Source organism: Rissa tridactyla, chromosome 15, assembly GCF_028500815.1.
Source record: "Rissa tridactyla isolate bRisTri1 chromosome 15, bRisTri1.patW.cur.20221130, whole genome shotgun sequence".
In the NCBI taxonomy this organism is placed as follows: Eukaryota; Metazoa; Chordata; class Aves; order Charadriiformes; family Laridae; genus Rissa; species Rissa tridactyla.
Genome location: NC_071480.1, coordinates 7,649,305 through 7,669,311, shown reverse-complemented (window position 1 = coordinate 7,669,311; position 20,007 = coordinate 7,649,305). Strand labels below are relative to the sequence as shown.

The following is a 20,007-nucleotide window of genomic DNA, read 5'->3' as shown; positions in this document are numbered from 1 at the left end:
TGGAGGGGCCGTGCCTTCCCCAGGGGCTCGGTGCCCTCACCAGCCTCGGGCCTTTCCTCAGGGCCGGCCCCGGTGATGGCGCCTGGCCGCGGACGCCATTCCGCCCCACCGCTCGGGGGCGCTCTGCCGCCCCGCCCCCCCCACCTCCCCTCGCACTACAAGTCCCGTCGCTCCCCCCCCCGAACCTCCCCGCGCGGCCGGAAGTGCGGGCCGCGCCGCCGCGGGCCGCCTCTGGGAGTTGTAGTCCCGCCGGCCGGAAGCCGCCGCCCCGCCGCCTCCCGCCTTGGCGGAGGGCGGGCGGGCGGCGGGACTACAACTCCCACCCCGCCCCGCGCACCGGGGCGGCAATGGCGGCGGCGGCGCCTGCGCGCGGCGCCCGCCGTGCGGACCGCGCAGAGTGAATAATAAAGGTCTCCTCGGCGGGAGCGGCGGCGGCGGGAGCGGAAGGCAGGAGGCATGTCCAAGGGCCCGGTGGCGGGCGGCCCCGCCGCGGCCGGGCCGGCGAGCGCCGCCAGCGCGCTGCAGGCGCAGCCGGAGAAGCCGCAGCACTACACGTACGTAGCCGGAGCTTCTTCCCCGCCGCCCAGCCCGCCCGCCCGCGCGCCAACACGCGCCTGACGTCAGCGGGCAGCGTGCGGCACGCGCGCACGGAGACCCGCCGCCCAGCCCGCCTCGCACCGGCTGGAACCGGCCCCGACCGGCGCGGGCCGGCGGGACCCGCCTGCGGGGGGGGGGGAGGGAAGGGGCGGGGGATGAGGGGCTTCCCCCCCTCTCCCGCCGCCCGTGATGCACCGGGGCACCGGCGGCCGCGGCCTCCCCCCGGGGTACGGGGGGCCAGGCCGCTGCGAGGGGGCGGCCGCCATGGTAGCTCCGGCCCCTGCGAGGGGCTGGCCGGCCGGCTGGCTGTCATCGCCGTCCGCTGTGGCTCCCCGCGGCCCAGGCGTGTGTCGCCTCAGGCGTGGAAGTGGCGCTTCGGGGTGTTGGGCTCCTCGCTGGGCTGTCACCCCGGTCCTGCGTCCCCCTCAGAGCTCCCGGGGTGTCTGTGGGCACTTGTGGAGGAGGGAGGTGTCGTGAGGAGATGGGTGCCATGCTGTGTCGCTGCGCCCAAGGACCAAGTCCTTCCCATCCCGTGCCTCGCGTGCAGCCGCTCTGTGAGGGGTGGCTCGAGTGGGCTCCCTCATCCAGGCAGGGTCCTTTGAGACATTGCCCACAGGGAAGTTACGGGAGTGTTTTACTCATGGGTGTGAGAAACGTCCCCCCCATCGGAAATGTTACATGGAAATCGCGAGATGTGCTTGTCCTTTTCCCGCCTTTTCTCACATCGCCCGGGTGCGACGTCTCTGTGAAGGAAAGGCGGGCGGTGTGTGTTACCCCTCGGTTGGTATCGCCTCCGTCGCTGGAGACGCTGCCTCAGTGAAGGCTTATTGCTGGAACGTATCCTTCCCGAGCAAAAAATACCATTTCACTGCGTTGTCCCAAGGATGTACACAGCCTCTTGGAGCCTGTGCTGAGTGAACTTGGCCTGTGATAAGTTGTCTGGGTTGCAAGCTCTGTTCTTTTGCAATAGGGATAACGGGGTGGATTGAGTGAGTGGTGTCTCTGTGAGGATGGGCTAGCAATGGACGTGTGATGGGGTGCAAATAGGTCAGGTATTCCCTGTCCTCCTTAAAAGAAAAAAGTTTGGGACCATTCTTTGCGAACAAAATACGTGTGCTGAACTGTCAGCCCTTATCATTTTAGGGTGTTGTCCGCATACAGAAAAAAATGTACGAATTACCCGTATCTCTCACTTGTGTTGATGCCCCCACCCAAAATGAGAAGGGCAGGTTTAGAGCGTGGCCTGTATTCTTTTAGTTTGTGTTTTCACAGAGTTGGTGATGAACTTCCCTGCCTTTACACTGTGATACATGGAATAAAAAGAGCTGCAGAAATGCCGAGGCACAGACCCAAACAACCCGTGTGCCCGCTGCAGGGATCACAGGCTATTTCACGTCATCTTCCTTCAGGCTGTTAAGAATACCAGGTCTATGGCAGAATGACGGCTTCTAGGTTCTATGTCTGTCATGAACATCCTGTTGTCATCTTCAGGGAGCTGGCAAGTCACGGCCTTGCAGGTTACTTTATTTGTGGTGGTGTCTAGAATTAAAGTTTGACAGCTTTATAGGAGAAACTGGATGAAGGAGTCTGCTAGGACTGTTGCTGTAGTGGTAAAAGAGGGTACAGGTGGAGTACAGAGGGAGGTGCTGTCACACCAATGACAGAAGCAATTGGTCAAAAACGAAAGGGGGAAAACCTGGATGACAAGGAGATGAGGTAGAGAGATTGTAAGTACACTACGTAGAGGAAGACAAAGGTGATAATGTGGCTAAGCATGACTGTGGAAACAAGGATATAACGGATTAGGAAGGAAACAGTGGAAGAAAGAGTTCAAGAAATTGGGAGGAGAAGAAGGAAGATCAGGACCTGGTAGCTGAAAGGGACAGAGGTGGAAAATGGGACAGTGTGAAACAAAGGTGATGGTGCAGTTAATTAGCTTCTTTCCAGTAAGCAAAACATGCATTTTCAGATGGATGCTAAAAATACTTCAGTGAGAACAGTTGCAGAGAAGCTGAATAACCGTACGTGAAGGATGGGTTTGGGGGCTGCCGAGTGCTGACAGCGGGATGTGAGCCATACTTTGCAAGTCTTGGATTTGTACACTAGGTCACATCATACTGTAAACCGCCTTCTGATAACATATGGGAACTTATTTGGTGGTCCTTCATGTGAACAAGTTGTATGTTGTCAAAATGTAAATATTTTTGGTTTTTTTTTTTCCCTTAAATATAGTTTGTTTCCATAAAATGACACGAAGGTTACAACTTGTAAACTCAAGTAAGCTTAATTATCTGCATACTTTGCTGTTCCCTGGGGACAGGCAATCTGGTGCTGGGGATCTCTGTCTTGGAAAGTTTTGGTTGTATTCGTTAGGAAATGTTCCGGTTTCTGTATTAGTGTTGATTTCTAAACTCTTGATATTATTTGCATGAGATTTTTGGGTACTTTGAACTGCAGTTCTAGATCCTGTCAGTAAGCCTTTATATTTGTTCTACATGTACAGCAAAAGAATATCTGGGGGAAAAAAATAGAATTATTGATGGTATTTCACACATTTGGCACTGTTCGCTAGCAGATGAAGAGCCTAAAAAACCCCTTTGATTGTGTCCTCGGCAGCAGTTGCAGCGTACAGGTTGATACTCCTGGAGACCAAGTCATTCTGGTAGACGCCAAACTTTAATTATGAATGGCGTGTTTCTCATCTGGGGATCCGGTATTCCGTTTGTGGAATTCAAGTGAGTGTTGAAATACTCAACAACCGCTGTTGTGTTCTCTCTGGGTTGCTGGATGAGAGGTTTCTGCGTGTGGCTGGTTCCTTGCGATCCCGCGGCTCCCGTAGCAGGATGAGGTCAGTGTGTTCCTCGGACGAGAGGGGTGAGTTGGGCTCGTTTCTGGGGCCCCTGCGGGCTGGCGTGGCTTTGATCTGCTCCGGGCCATGAGCTGTACAGGGGTTAGCTGATTGCTCCTAGTGGGAAGTGGATTTGGTGTGGGTATGCTCTGTCAAACCTCAGTTAAGTATTGACTTTGCACTGTTTCTTAGCTCTAGCTGGCATGGTTATTTTTGTGCGTATCTATCTCTGTCTTTAATGTTTTATCTACAAATGTGGATAGAGGCCGAGTTCAAAGAAACTGAAAGCAAGTGATCAGTCACCTGGAGTTGTAGATACCGAGTACTGTGGTATAGTTTTGTTTTGGTACAGTCTACCCATTCCACTGTTGCCGTCCTCGTTGGTTTTCAGTCAGACTGGACTCTTTAATTGTGAATTGTAAAGATCGTATCCACTGCTTGGGTGTTTATTGATCTGGCAGAATTTAGATAAGTGAAAGTGGAGCAGTCCTTTGTTCGCTGTGCATTCACCTGAAAGTCAGACAGTTTAATAACTCTGCAGGAAAGCAAACATTTGAGTGAAGATAAATTAACCCATTTAATAAAAAACAAAGAGTGCGTTCATTCTAGTCTATTCAAAACACACATGCTCAAAAGCAGTGTTGAAAATACTCTGATTTAGGTGATAAACTCTTTGGGACGCAGATTTGTTGGGTATAACCCAGATCATCGCTACTCAAGATAATTCTCTTGAGTGTGCCTCTGAAATACGAGCAGCCGTCCTGTAAATAAAATTCAGGTTTCTGTCACCCCACAGGCTCTACCCTCACTTGAGCTCTGGACCAAGATGCCTGGGAGAGCATCCTGTCCTCCTAACAGCAAGATAAGCTTTGCGGTTATGCCTTTGCACCATAAAAGACACAAAACTTGTCCTTCCTTTTGCACGAGGGGAGGATTGTGGGAAATTCCTGAAAGATTAGTACCCTGTAAGTAATGCTAGAACTGCATCCGCTTGACTGTTCGCGCTGTCGTGTTAGCGACTGCTGGCTTGCACTGGCCCAAGCTTTATCTTGCAACCACTTTGATGCCAGCCATTTAGAGGTGGAAGGACTAGTGCACTTGAGTGAAGGGCATTTTAAGTGGGGATGAAAATCACGTTGGTGCAATGCTTTAGTTACAGCTCAAATCATAGACATTTTTTGTATCTGCATATTTCTGGGTAGTGCCTTGTCTGGTGGTTTCTCAACCTTAAATAGGAACTCTGATTGGGACAGCGATAGAAATACCGGTGAAGAAATAAAAAAGGCAAGATCATAGGTGGACTTGGATTTCAATAAAGAGCTTGCACGCACAGTCTTATTTATCTTAAAATCTTATGTTTAAATTCTTACTCAAAACCAATGGCACGCAAAAATGCACCTTGAAGCATTTGTAGTAGCAAGAGAGTAATCCTTATCTTCTTATCAGTGGATAGTGCCTTATCGCTGGCAGGGCGAACACAGCATGTCTGATCTCAAATGTGCAGACTAGCTGTCTGTGGAAAGAAAAACCAGAAACCAGATGTGTAGCTAATGCGTTTTCAGAGTTGTTGCTTTTTTTGTAAGTGGCTTACTCTTGTAGGACCCTTAGCATTTGTGTGCATAGTCTGTTGGATTATACTTCTGATGTGCTTGAATTGGGTGGTCTTCACAACCTGGCAAATACATTTCAGCTTTTGAAATTGTTTTTAGAAACCTTTCGTGTTCTTTTTAAACCATCAGAACTCTTAAAATAGCAAACCGTTGCCCTAATTCTGCTTTGGTTTTACTGGTGACAACCCTTAGATCAATAAGCTGATATGGACTTATACAAAAATAGAAACTAGCCCTGTTGTTTAAACAAAAAACCAAAACCAACCAACCAAAAAAAAAACAAAACAAACAAAACCCCCCACAAACAACCCAGGAAACAACAACAACAACCCGCATGTGTTTTTAGGTTTCAGATTTGGTAATAACTTTGGAGATAAGTAGGAAAACACAGAATAAGTCAATACTACTAAACCAGGGATTTACCAGCAGTCTACTACATCCTTACCTGTAAATGTCAGCTTATCAGTCAAGTATAAGCTGGTTATTATTGCTGTTTTTTAAGTCTTGTGTGAACTTCACTGAATACAAGTCCATTGCAAGCTGTTATTAGGAAGTGTGAATAGTTACAGGAAGTTGGAAATATAAAGTACTGGAGTGTGAACAGGAAGGGCTGCCTTCACAGTATGTGCTTACCACCGAATACATACCACTGAAAAATAACACTCTAGATTTTATGGTTCTTCAAAGGCTGAGTGGTGAAAGCCTCCAGCTTGAGAGATGGGCTCAGCACAGGCTCCGTGTGGGGCTGCGCTGTCCTGCTGATCAATGTACGTGTTGAGGCCATAAGGTATTTCTCCCTTGTCTCAAAGTGGGACTGGAGCTGTGGTTTACTTGCTACGTTTTCACTTAATAAACGAGTATTTTTAGATACTAAAAGTGTCATGGAGTTCACATACAGGTAACTGCTATGTAAGTGGCATATAAATATTTTGCAGAGTGAAAAGCTTTGTGTAGTGCTTTGATGTTTTCAGAATTAGTTTTGATCTGGCTAGGCTTGGTATTTCAAAAATCCAAAACTCTGTGAAAGAGGAGAGGGATCCAGTCACACAGAATTATTCCAACTTGGAAAACAGTTCTTTCAATTTTTTTATTTAAAAAAAAAAAGTATTATTTTTATACACTGCTTACGCGAGAATATAGGATAACTTTTTGTGGCAGAGGAAACAAAATTAATAGTTCTTTTAGAAAACCTCAGAGCTTAGAGTTTCCCATTATATCCATTTTTCTCACGTTGTAGGTTTATGTGTTGTCTATCTTTTTTTATATTGTGTGGTGGCTTTATTTTAAGGAAAAGTCTGTTGGACTTCAGTATTTTATTATTGTTAGATCTATTCTTTTTATCAGAATAAGACTTTTTCTAACTTCTGTGAGCATCTGAAATGTTCAGCCTTCTGGTTACAAAGGGTCTGACCAATGTCCCCCAGAAAATTTCCTTGCGGAGCATGACAGCGTTTCTGCCTTGCTGTTTGCTGGATGTTGCCGCCCCTGTACAGCGTGGCGGGAGGGGATGTGTCAGTCCATCAGTTAATCACGCTTATTGTGTAGCGTATTAGCATGAGCTAACTGTCACTGGTAGACTGTATTAATACACCGGGCTGTGAACTGGGGCAGCCGGAGAGCAGGCACGTGATCCCTTCTGTTAACCCTGTTATAAGGAGCTATAATTTCGAAGAGGGGAGCAAAATAAAGAGCTGGAGCAATAATGTCTTAAATTGCTGTGTCGAGGCTCGTGAGAACCTGCTTGTCAGGACCCTAAGAGCATGTTCATTTTCAGGGGATGCCGAGGTGGTGTTTTGTTCCTGCCGTTAACTTTTTGCTTTTTAAAAACTTTATAAATCTTTTTGAAAGCACAAGAGACAGGGCTGAAAGAGATTGTGAGAAGTTACCTGGTCCGTCCCTTTGCCTAACGGAATCACCGACAGCTAAAGTGTTTCTATGAATTTTTTTTGCCCAATTGTTGTTGCTTTTTTCATATTGTGTCAGTTATTTTCCTTCTTAAAAACTCCTTAAACTAGATTTTGGTGAAATTGTGGGCTTTATTGAGAGATAGTTTGTCTTCTGTATCAGGTCAATCAAAAGCCTCACCAGAAGGGTACGTGAGGAGATGCTAAAAGGCTTCTGCTTTCTCAAACTCCACCTAGTGATGACGGCCAATTTAGATGCTTGTGATAATTTTCTTGGCAATCTCCGTCTTGTGTATTTTGATCAGTGCTTGATGCAGTTAATACCAGTTTGACATTTGAAATATCAGTTGGAATGAATGTTCCCTTAAGATGAATACCAACAATTTCTTTTCTTTTTAGCTTTGTTGTAAGCTGCCTTCTGACTCATACACTCTCACCCTGCCCCAGTGTTCATTCAGGTTTACAAGGTTATTGTTACAACAATAAAAGTTATACGTTTTCTTTGAAAGAAATATTTCAGTTTTAAGTGCTAAAGTGCAGTGATGGCAATAAAAGTGCCAGCTCACCGAAATGCTTGATACTGGCCTGATTCTTATCTCTTATTAAAAAGTCAGACATTTAATATAGTTGTCAGAACGCTGACAGAAGAGGAACTTATACTGAGCTTGTGGTCAGACAAGAAAAATCTTAGGCCATCCTTAGCTATCTGTTGGTCAAAACCAGCAAATACGTTTCAGTAGAGCATATCAGCTTATTAAGAATGATGGCATTGTTAATTACAGTTAAGAAATTAAGGCTGGATTGCTCTTTATCATCGTATGCCTAGAACTTCCTTAGATTAACCAGCAGTCGTGCACATATGGAAAGAGAAATAGTTTCTTGAAACTATACCTGACGAATATCTGCAAAAATCTGAATTAATTAAAGTCAATATTGTTTTACTTGTTAGCCTTCATCTTCAGCGTGTCGCCACAGTTCAAAAAGAAGCCGTCAATTCACACCCAATATGCTCAGAGGTGATTTTTCTCCTCCAGCCTTCAATAGACTGTGAGCTTTCATTAATAGCACTTGAACGTTACCATCATAGCAGAAACAAAAACAGCAGATGCCTCAGGGCAATTGTGCAGCTTTACAGCAACAACAAAAAATATTGTTTGCACGTTTAAGATATCTTGAGAGTGACACCAGATTTGTTCATGTATTGATTAGTCAAAATGGAAAACGAGAAGCTGTGGTGTAGCCTGGGATTTATTTGACTGCTTTCCCCTTGGTGGAGAGCTGGTACGCATCCCGATGACAGCATACCTGCTTGAAACAGTCTGGTGTGGGGTCCTATAATGGTTCTTCTTTGGACCAACTTATCTGTGTGTGTAGGACTCTTATTCTGAGGTCTGCCTGCCTTATGGAGTGTCGAAAGGGTCTGCTAGGCTGTAGCAGACACAGAGGAAGTCTGATTTGAGTGCTGAATGGAAAAGAAAATCGATTGAATGGGTAACATTGATTGTTCAAAGTCAACCAGTAAGAGTTGGCTTTTATCTTTGCGCTGGCACATGTGTTATGGGATGCAGGTTCATGCTTGTTAGATAATCACCGTGTTTTGTTTCAAACTCACGACAGAAAATGTCTGTTCACAAATGTAAGCCTTTCCAAAGAGGCTGCTGCAAATCTGGTTGGCATTTAACATGAGAAGAAGCAGATGCCATTTCATTTTCAAATGTAGATTGGTCTGGATGAGAGCACTACAGATCCGTCACTTCTTGTGGATTTTTGGTTTTCTGTTTTTTGGTCCAATGTAAGTACAGACCTTCAAACAGTTCACATACTGTCTTAAAAGTGCTGTGAGTATGGGGCTGCAATTGATCTACGAGCCGTTTGGTAAATCACGAGGGTTCTCGGCGTGGTTGGGAGAAGGAAGGTTACTGTGCTCTATTTCTGAAGCACCTCTTGCGAGACAAGATGTTGAAGGTTAGCTGCATAAAAATGCTCATAAAAATCTGTAACTGAAACCCTGAGCTATGTAATGGCTTGTATGGAAATAATATTTTTCTGAATTAGCCTTTATGAATTCTTGCATGTGGGATGTTTTGTTTTAGGGAACTAGCAGAGTGAGTAACGCAAGTTTTAAAACAGCCCAGCCCTGTTCCCAGCCTTCACTAGTGTTTCTACAGTTGCTATCCCTGGGTAGGCTTTATTAGTGGTTGAATTGATGGTGAGAGAAGTACAGTGTGGAAAAACTTTACTGGAAGCTGGAACTTTAATTTTTACAGCCCAGGACATCAGTGTGTTACTCAGACCTTAATTCATTGTCTGATGTGTGTTAAGTCCATTTGAACTCTACCTTTCTGCAGACGTTCTCCACGTGTCTAAGGCTACAAACACTAACGCTAGGATAAAGCATCGTCTATCCGATCCAGTTAACATAAGATAGAACAAATTATCTGGATATAAGCTGAATAAATGCCCTTAATAGACAAACCTGTGAATGGATGTTTTTGCGTGTAATTAGTAGTAAAATATTTAACTGCTCATATTTGAGCACATGTCGATGTATTGTGCTGACAGTTGAACGGGGTATAAACCTTCAACAGTGTACAGCTGTCTGGATGAAACAAGCTCCGGTATTTTCATTGAAGCAGTTAGGCTCAACCCACATGTTACTGAAAAATAATTATTTCAATATGATCTGTTTTCATAGACTCGGCACTTACACAGGTGCTGTAGGAAAGGATTAATGGCAACTAAATAGTTCATAGAGTAGAAACCAAGCCAGAGAGTGATGAGGGTTATCTCGACTGGGGTGATCCGTGTTTGAAAACAGGGAGGTGTACTTTAGGGACAGCTGTGTTGTTTATGTGAACTAGTCGTGTCAAATTGAAAAGATGTCATTTAAACTTGGAAAAAATTGCCTGTGTTTTTAAAACATTGCACAAACTGTCTAAACGCTTAGTTAATTTTGAGGGCATGTCAAGTAATACGTATTCATGGCCAACTAATTTGGGGAAAAAGGAGATCAAACCCAAGGAAATGTAAATGTAAACTCAAGACTTTATGCAGAGTTCTGGATCCTGCTGAATGGCTTTTAATGAAATGTCGTGCAGTTAAATGTTTGAATATACCTGTGCTTGGATTGTTTTAATTAAAAAAGGTGAAAGCTCTGTGGAAACAAACAGTTATGTTTAAGATGGATTTTATTGTTATGGTTTGGCCATATATATTTCATGGTCCACTGATGCAACAAGTTTATGCCTTTTAAAGAGAGCACACTGCCAAAAACTGACTCAAGTTGTTTTATTTGTTGGGTTTGAATGACACAACTCGATGTATGCCAAGCCGACGGGATGCACGGCTTGAGGGGAGTCAGAACAAGCACCTCCTTTCCCCCGACAGCTGCAGACTGTAACACAATTGGAAGTCAGCAGAGTTTGCGTCTTGGCTGGTGATATATGTTCATTTTATTGAGTTAGCTCCAATTTGAAAGCCTTGATTTTCTTACCTCATCAAGACCAAAGCGTTGGTGAGGTACTTAGCTACATACAACATGGGATTTCTCTTAAAACAAAGCTATTTTTGCAATAACTCTGGAAACTAAAAAATGTTTGCCTGAAACTGGCGCGAGGCTGTCTCACCGTGATGTGCTGGCACCATGCCGTAGCGTCTCTCTTCATTTTTCCTTTATTTTTCAGTGTAGACAAGACACAACTGTTTGTGTCTGACGTTTTCCTTTTCATTGAAAAATGTCCCCATCATTTCTGATAGTTGCCAACGCATGTTATTTTTAGCATGGACTTTTGCAGTCACTCCGTTAAAGTTCTTATCTCTGAAGTATGGGTAGAAGATAGTTCTTTCCTCGCAGCTGAACTGAATTAATTGCATTGTTGTGCACCCCATGATCTGCTTTGAGATCCAGAAATAGAGTTAAAGCAGGGATCAGGTTACTGTTGAATATGACTATTGTACTTGTTGATGCACTATCCTTAGCTTTCTGTAATCTAGCAGTTTGTGCTTTAGCTTCTGCAGCACACACTATCCTTTAGCATTTGTTTGGAAGCTTCCAGCTCAGCTTTACTTACCGAATCGATCAGATGCCTAGAAAAAGGAAAACTTGGAAGTGCTGCCTACCTATTTCTGTATTGAAAAGTGTGGGAGCCATGGGCTATGGATGTGAGCAGTTGTCTTTGCGATCACTAAGGTACACCATGACTTATATGAACCCTTAAACCAAAAAAACCCACCTCCACAACCAAACAAGCCCAAGTCTATGCATCTGCAATAAGTCTCTCCAACTCTCACTTTCTTTATTTGCCCTTAGACTGACATTATTGTCAAGCTCTAATGGAGAAGGGGAAATCTAACAGCTTTAAAATCGCACGGTGCTGTCTGCTGTGTGACCTTTTTCCAGTTGATGGTTCAATTTATTTAGGTGATAAAGAAAACACTGAGGCATGTGAAGTCTATCTTCCTGACAGATGTGAGCTTACTGAAACTTTTTCCTCATCCTTTTCTCCTTCTCCACATTCACAGCCAGCCTTTTGTTTTTCTGAAGTGATCCATATATTTTTCTTGGAGGTTTAAATGCTTTCTAATCTTTTCAGGGTTTACAAAACTGCACCTGGCTGCTGGCGGTATGGAAAGGCAAATAGACTGATAGTTGTTGAGATGTATCAAGAGAGATGTTTGCATTTTGTGTCAAGTGATGCAAAGCGTATGCAAAAGCCTTGGTGTGAAGCGTGAGGGTTTGGTCGGGTCTCTGAGGTTATTTACAAAAATACCATTACATATGGAAAATGAGAAATATCCAGTCGTGGTGAGCCACAGTAACCAATAAAGATTACTGGTAGAACATGGTCAGAACATTCCCTGAAATCAAGATGAAAACCTTCAAGGTTGTCGTTGAAAGTGTTTGTTACTGTTTGATATTCAGCAGTGATTCGTGTGAGGCTCTGTTTCAATATTAGATGACATCTGCCAGTAAGTAAAATATATTGTTTATTGAAACAGACTTGTCCTAACTACTGCTCTTACTAGACGGATGTTAGACATTTCCTTGCCGAGGTTTAGGCAGGCTGCAAACCAGGCTGCTGGTGGCCTGCAGCTGTCGGCAAGGGATTTGGTTGCCTTGTGCCCACCCCTGGGAACAAGGTACTGCAACTCCTATGAAGTTGGATTGTTTATTTCACTTTTTTCCCCCAAATCCCAAGAAATCTTGGGAATTGAAGGCTATGTTCCCTGTCGGGAAGCTTGCTTTGCATTGAAATGCCAGCATTTTATAAGATGCTGTGGGAATGCTGGTTTCAACCCCTTTTTCCCAGAGGGTTTGGACTCCGTGGTGACTGGAAGCAATAAAAGCCCCAAGGTAGGCAACCTGCCGAACTCCCTGCTACACTGAGAGATTCCTTAAAAAGCCCAACCTTCTAGTAGCCCTGTTGATTTGCTAAGAGATGTGTAAGGGTGTTACAGGGAATTGTCAACGCAGAGAAATTGAATAGCTGTTAACAGAATATCCGTTCCGGACTAACTATTTTGGAACAACACTATTCTTTAAATCTCCGTTTCATTTTTTTTCCTTCTTACTCTGGAATATCCTCTTTGTCCTAAAAGCAAAAACTCCTGAGCAATGTCAGAGCTGCATATCGTAGGTTTTCTCTTTGCTTTTCAGTAATGATATGTTAAACGAAAGGTGCATTAGTAGGATTTTTATTGAGTATCCTGTTGGAATAAGTAGATTCTGTCATGCACCACTGACTCATTTCAATTGGAATACCACAGTTCAGTAAAAGAAAATAATTGAGTCATGGGTTTCTTACTTAAAGTGTGTCTGATATCATCTTCTGCAATAAAATTTTATGAGGGTGAAATGAATTTAGAGCGCTGATTAAATATGGGCAGCTCTCTTCCTCTTGTGTTGGGGTGGCTCTTTGAGCTTAAGAAGAAAACAGCAGTTTTGAAAATATTTTCAATAGCTAGATAAGCATTATTGAATTAGAAACATTTATATCTACAGTTAGATATTTTCTCCTGGGTTTTGCAGTGCTGCCTGCTTTGCAGGCAGTCTGTTGGGTAAACACACCCTGGTTTACTTCAGATAATTTTGTGCTAGCTCAAAACACTAATTTAAAAGCTAAGCTGATGATTTCTTAATTTTTACTTTTTTCTCTCACCTAAACTAAATTAGAAAAACTTTCTCCAGCGTGCTGTCTGGACAGATTGGTGCCAATGGGAGCTGATGAGCAGCTGAGAGCAGTGACCTCTGTCATTCAGGCTGCAATATTCAGGAAGGATGTCTGTCTACAAGTGAGGTGAACTGGGACTACCTGAAACCTCACACAGAAGTCTATGGCCTCGTGCAGTCTTGTCTGAAACAGCAGGACATGACAGATGCAAAAGTCCCCTGTATTCCTGTGTGCTCTTGTGCCGATGAAATATCCTTGCCGGCATGATCCTCTGCTGAGAGAAGGCAGACAGGACTAAAATAAATGGTAGTGGCAGCAGAGCATTTTTTTTCCTGATATCTGAAGTCTTATCAGGAACTTAAGCCTTCGTTTAACAACAAAACAAAACAAACACAAACACTTTATTTGTAGCTTTCTTGGTTAGATTTGTCTCTGTGGGCTCTCTTGGATGGTGGCTAATACTAAGAATCTTTATACAGCCCTGACCTAGTAATTCCTAATATTAGTGCTAATAATAAATCAAAGGCTGGACTTTACAGAAGTGACCAGAGCCTCTGCTGTCTGAACATGCCCTGAGCTGCCTTCTCTTGAGTTAGCTTTCTCGTGACCAAGGAGCAGCTGCAGGGCTGGAGCCCCTCTGACAGTGGGCAGTGCTTTGAGCGTGCACTTGCCCACTGGTGTAAAAGGTGTCCGTAGTTCACACTGCTCTAACCCCAGATAAACAGTGCTGGTACCAATCACTTAACGCGGGCACTTTACTACGGGTGCTGTAGCATAGTTTCATGGGTGTAAACACACACCCACATACATGTGAAATCTAGATGAGAGTGGTGTTAGATCTCACTATTGTCCTACATTTACAGACAGTGACTTAGTCGGGATTAGCCAAACAATTATCTAATGGTTTTCTCTCTGATGCCGTACTGCTGCAGAAGATTCAGATCCTGTTTATGAGCCTCCACGTTCTCTTTGGGCCCGAAAGGAGTTTTTGCAGAAAGGGGATTGACTGGGAGGAGCAAGGAAGGAAAGGAGCTCGTCTTGGGGCCTACGTTAAGATTTCAAATAGCGCAGGGGGTGTCGGATGCAAAGGAGGGCCCGGCCTTGTGTTATGAGAGCAACAAGAGTTTGGTATTGTTTCCACCCCCCCAGTCTTCCTGATTCCTCTGTTACAAAGCAGAGACTTCTCTCTTGGCGTCAGTGTGCGTCTCCCAGTGATTTCAGGGAGCTTTGGGTAAGGCTTTTAATGAGGAATTTAGAGCTCAGCTGTCTTCGTGCATTACCGGCACATTTTCCTGAATTGAGCTCACGCCACTGCATGTATGACTTATGTCAAGTTTGGCAGGAAGTTTGCAGCCCTGGAACAGGCTATGGCTGCAGGTATCCTCCCGTGCTGAGCTGCGTGAGTGCACCGGGTGTGAACAGAGCCAAACCAGTAGAGCTGCAGCAAAGTAAGAAATCTCTGCAGCAGTGGGCAATGAATTGACCAGGACAAGGCTGCAATTGTTGAGTTTAAAAACGAAGCTTCTAGGTTAGAGTTTCTTCTTGGCTTCTCTCTCTCTTTTTTTTTTTTTTAACTCCTCCTTTTTAGGTTTGATTATTTTTGGTGGTGGTGTTTGGAAATACAATTTTTTTTTTTTCTTTTTTCCCCCCTACCCCGCTCATCTTTTTTTCCTGCAGCTCCCAAAGCAGTTTGCGGCTGATTCCTCCAGGGCAGAGGGGGAACTAGCTGCAATGACTAGTTGCAGATGTAAACACTTGCTGCCCTGCCCTGGGGAGTCGAGCTGCTACTGGCAATTAAAGGCAGCTAGCAGTGCCCGCGCTAGCGTAAATTCTTGCGGACAGTAATTACTGCCCCTTCCCGCAGCCCACCCCAGAGGAAGTGGAACTTCAGTGAAGTAGCATTGGGTTTTTTCTAATTCTTTGTTGCTGCTGTCAGTCCCTTGGAGTTCCCAAAGCTTAAGTCTAAGAACCTCTCGTCTTCCTAGTGAAAAGCTTTCATTTCCAGTAGCGTCCATCCTGTTCAGCAGCAAGTTCAGTTCAGCCCGGGGACTTTGCTCTGCATTGTTCTGTCCGGTCTTGTCCTATTTGTTTAGAATTGCATTTGTCTTTGTTTAGTAGAACTCATAAATGATAACATTTCCTCCAGGAATGCGGGTGTTGCTGTTGATGTTAATGTAGTATCAGAAGAAGACCGTGCTACGTGCTTTGCACTTTTAAAAAAAATTGTATGGGTTTGAAAATATGACATATACACAAATACAAAAGAAAATGCATGTAAAGCAGACCAACACAAACTAAGTAGTTTAACTTTTTTTTTTTAATAAATATAAAAGTAACCCCTATATAAAATGGGGGTAATAATTCTTCTGTCCCTCATGTGGGGACTGTAGCGTTTCCTGAGATCTTTAGAGAGGAGTTGAGAAATGTAAGTTATCATTGCTGGATTTCCTCTTCCTGTACAGGCACAGTGTTTGGCTGACACGCTGTGAAATATGTACCAGTTATCAACATGTTTTCAGTTTCAAGGGTCGTTCAAAAATTCCTTTTCTCAGCTGTTCTGGGGAAAAAGAAAAAAACGTATAGAGACCATTGACACCAGAAGAATCTGTCATGACAGTGTTTTCTGCGTTTCTGTTTAGAGCCTTTGCAAAAAGGCTACTGAAATATTAATAGCTTTCCGCTTTGTGAGCCATCACATTGCGGTAGTGTGGTCTGTGTATCCTTTCTATGTTCCCAAAACACATGTGGTTTAGATGCCTTTCATATATTTTAATACAAAGTGGCTGGTTGAGTGGTACATGTTCTCCCAGAGGAGCCAAAAATCGCTTCATGGATCAAGAAAATAAAGGGCTATAAAGCAATTTACCATTCGGGCTATTGTGGAGGAGAGTGATTTAAAACGCTGTAGTGGCTTGAAAAAAAGAAAAACCCAAAGCAGTGATTGAAAGGCTTGAAATGACTGAGTTAATGTGACAACTCTCCTTTCCCTCTGACAGGTCTGTTGCAGAGGTGATCATGCACAGTTCATGTGTCGTGCGGAGCTCACTGGTACCTGTTTGCAGGACTTGCTTTGAAATTAAGAGTGAGAGATCATTTATTTAATAGACAGCATTAAAGAATGAGTTTCTGATGAAGCAAGTTAGGTGTTAAACACTTTTCAGGTGAACCATTTACTTATGTAATTATCTCTCATTTACATTATAATAAATGTTTCTCCGGGGAATTTAGCCAATCATGAAATGCAATTAATTTTCAAATGCTCTACAGCAACAATTGACACTCCAGAGACCAAAATCCCTAGTCAGTGTGTACGTTTTTAAACTCTCCTGCTAAAGGGAAGCTGTTTCAGCTTGGTTGATAGTGCAGTTGTTAAATTTTAGGGTTTTTTTTAACAGCATTTCATACACACCTATCACTATAAGTCTGGAGTGCTGGGCTTGATACCCAGGTTGTGTAGGCCTGATATATCTCCCCTTCGTTTCCAGAGCATGGAAGTGGTTCGGGATGCTGTTCTTCAAATTAAGCCCAGGATTCATTTCAGTGAAGATGGAAGAGTTTCGATGCTCTTGGTTTCTATCGCCGGCTCCGATTGTTGTATGATACTGGCCAGGGCATGTAGCCAGCTGTTTTGCAGTTTCTCCCTGTGTAAAATGGGAGTAATATAAACCTCATGTCTCTGAGGTGTACGTGGAGACGTTATGGGTGGAAGGGTCTGGTTGGTGACTGCGTAGTATCTCTGGACAGCAGACTTAAGTATCGTGCTGCTTAAGTTTACTTAATTCACTTTCTAACCTAAATGTTATAGTCACTTTTGTTCTAGGTCTTATTAGTGTGTTGATAAGATAAAATAATCTGTGGAATTCACAGTTGTAAAACGTGACTTGGTCCAACAGCTTAGAAAGCTTTTCAAGAATGGATTAATTTTACTGCGGCATTCAGTTTTCAGAGGCATTGCTGCTGTGGCTGGAGCAGGGATCTCCATTTGAATGGAGTCGGCTTTTTAAAAGCGAAAAGGATCAGAGTGATTTGTTAGCCCTCACCTACTCCAAACAGACCAGTTTCTGCAGCTGGCTCCGGTTTTTCTGATCTTAAGCCATGGGCCCCAATGCAGATACTGTTCTGGCCACGCTGGATTGCAGGGGACAGATGGGCTGGGGTTGCAAAGGGCTCACAGCGGCTGCGGAGCCTCTCCAGCCCCGAGCGTTCGCCAAGCAGGAGCAGTGGAACCTGCAAGTCTCACGTATTTGGAGGCTGAAGAGGAGGAAGAGCTTTTATCCTTTCATGCTTGCAAAATCCAAAGTAGGAAAGCTCTTGCCAGTGATATTCTCTCTTCGTAGCAAACAAATAAAACCACTTTGGTTGAATTTGTGCATTTTCCTGAGGCTTTCTCTTCAGCCAGGGGCAAAAAGGAAAGGAGGCTTTATTTACAGATGTTGCTTTCAGAATGAATCTTGCATGATATTATCTGTAAATGCGTCTTTGGGCATTAGACATCTTTCCATTTATTTAGAAACGTGATAGAAAGATCGTCTGATATGGGAATGAATACTTGACAAATTCCTATACTCTGTTTTGTTGCCTGGAGTATACGTATGCAGTTTAAAAGGAGCCCATACCTGTTGTTAGATCATCCTGTTGCACTTTGAGTTTGACCGACAAATTTTGTTACTCGCTGTTTAAACTGACTTTTAAACACAAGAGACCGGAATGTGACTTGTGGGAGGCAGTTCCCCACAGCTGCTTGCTCTGGGCTGGCTGGGATGTTCTTGGAGGTGTCTCTGAGACCCAACCCAGTGGGATTCGGGTCTGAGCTACTCGAACTGTTCGTATGTTCCCTATAAATACAGGGCAGCTACTGGGTTTCGGGCAGTGTGGATTTTGTAAGCACCTACACACAGATCACAGTTAGATCATTATGTTGATCTAAACCATTTTGTAATCCTCTACAATCTGGGTTTAGAGACTGTTATTAGTGTCACAAATAAAAGCTTGTGCCTTCTTTAGTTCTCGGGATAAAAGAAGACACGTACTTTCAGAGAATTACATATTAAAATTAAAGCAACATAAACATGCAGGAATTTGAGGATAGTTATCCCACTTTTCAAGACTGAGTCCTGAATTCACAAGATTGCAAGAGAAATTGATTAATTTTAATTTCATAGTTGACTGTGTACTGAAGAAGCCAAGTTAAACCAGGAGGACAAGGCATGAAGGAGCCTTTAAAAATCTCTCTCAGTAACTTGAAGCTTCAGACATGGCTACAAGGAAGTGTATTTGGTGGTTTGTTTTTTGTTTTTTTTTTTTTTTTTTTTTTTAAAATGAACATATTTTCTCCTTTTGCCCAGATAGATCTCAGATTTAGAGATAGAATGGATAAAAAGGTACTTCGGAGTTTCTCACAAACTATTTTCTAATGTCATGAAAAGCCTCTTTTCTCCAAAATGATTCCGAAAGGCACAATAGAAAGTGGTTTCAGCTATTGTTAGCATTGATGTTTGTGGCCTGGTAACTGATACCTTCCCGTTACAGACAACCAGCAGGTTCCAGGGGAGGGTGTGGGAAGGATAGCAGGCAGGTTGGTGGTGGATGCGGATCGGGTTGGCCTGGGCTCTGCGGGGTGATTGGATATTGCCTCTGACCAGCATCCCAGTCCTAATCTCCTGTTGGATTTCCCCCTGCAGCTACCTGAAGGAGTTCCGCACGGAGCAGTGTCCCCTTTTCGTGCAGCACAAGTGCACTCAGCACCGGCCCTACACTTGCTTCCACTGGCACTTTGTCAACCAGCGTCGTCGCAGATCTATCCGCCGCCGGGATGGTACATTTAACTACAGCCCTGACATTTACTGTACCAAGTATGACGAGACCACAGGAATCTGCCCAGAAGGAGATGAGTAAGTAAAGGCTGCACCCTGCTTTTCAGGCATTAGGCTTTTGGGATCGGTCCAGGTGATGATTCCAGCCAGTTCTTGTAGAGATGAGGCAAGTCAGCAGTAAAGCAGCTTTGTAACATACATAACATGAGAACAGATGTAAAAATCTGTAATAGCAGCCCATGTGCTCCAGGCCTGCAGCAGAGATGATGCTAAGGGTGACTTAGATGGGAATTCAGCTCTTGCGTTGTTCACTGTCCTCATGAGCCTTGGCATCTTCAGCAAAGTTGAGGTGGGAAAAACAGCTCACTGATGAATGGACTGGGAAAGACTCTGTTCCCAGAAGTCCCTGACTGTCAAATAATAGGTCTTAGTTACTAGCAAGGTAGCTTCGTTTTTAACAGATTGCTGAAAGAGGAGACTCTGTCCTCTAGTCTACCCCCTGAATTATCTGTCCGCAGCTTTCTAAATCATACTGGTTACTTGCCAGTGTATTTTGTCTTGCTGAACTTTTAAGAAGCCAGTAGGGAAATGGCAGGTACCCAGAATAAGGCAACATAACAAAGAGTTTGTTTTATTGGGACTTCTTCCCACACGATTGCAGTATGTTTAACTGGAGCAGAGATGGATGTGGCAGGCTCCATCAATTAAAGGGTTAACCCAGTAACAGAACTTCAGCCACGTGACAGATATGGAAGAATAAATAGTGTAGCCAAACTGTGGTCAAACATAAGGAGTGCTTTATATAGATATGCTATAGAAAGATGGAATTTCAGTTCCCTTTCATGGTGCCAGTATAAACACAAAGAAAAATGCTATTTATCGGGAAAACAACTTTTTTTTTTTTTTTTTTTTACCCAGTCAAGTAAAGATCTTGTGATTACAGCAGAATGGAATAATCACCCAGCCTGAAGCCTCAGTTTCAATACTTTCTTCCGTGTTAAAAGAGAACTGGAAGGGACTGGAAGTGGGATATTTGAGGTCTTTGGGTTCTAGATCACTGGTTCA

At 43.9% G+C, this 20,007-nt stretch overlaps 1 protein-coding gene across 6 annotated transcripts in view; it reads left to right on the top strand.

The window, feature by feature from the left end:
* Positions 1-343: 343 nt before the first annotated feature.
* UNK (unk zinc finger) overlaps positions 344-20,007 on the top strand; it is a 44,321-nt gene continuing 24,657 nt past the window's right edge. For 4 of the 6 annotated variants that reach the window (XM_054221213.1, XM_054221216.1, XM_054221215.1 and 1 more), the window contains exons 1-2: positions 344-554; positions 18,811-19,020. In XM_054221213.1, coding sequence (XP_054077188.1) covers positions 457-554; positions 18,811-19,020 — 308 coding nt within the window. In that variant the 5' untranslated portion in view covers positions 344-456. The remainder of the gene's footprint in view (positions 555-18,810; positions 19,021-20,007) is intronic. The other 2 variants (XM_054221217.1, XM_054221214.1) reach the window with 1 other exon arrangement.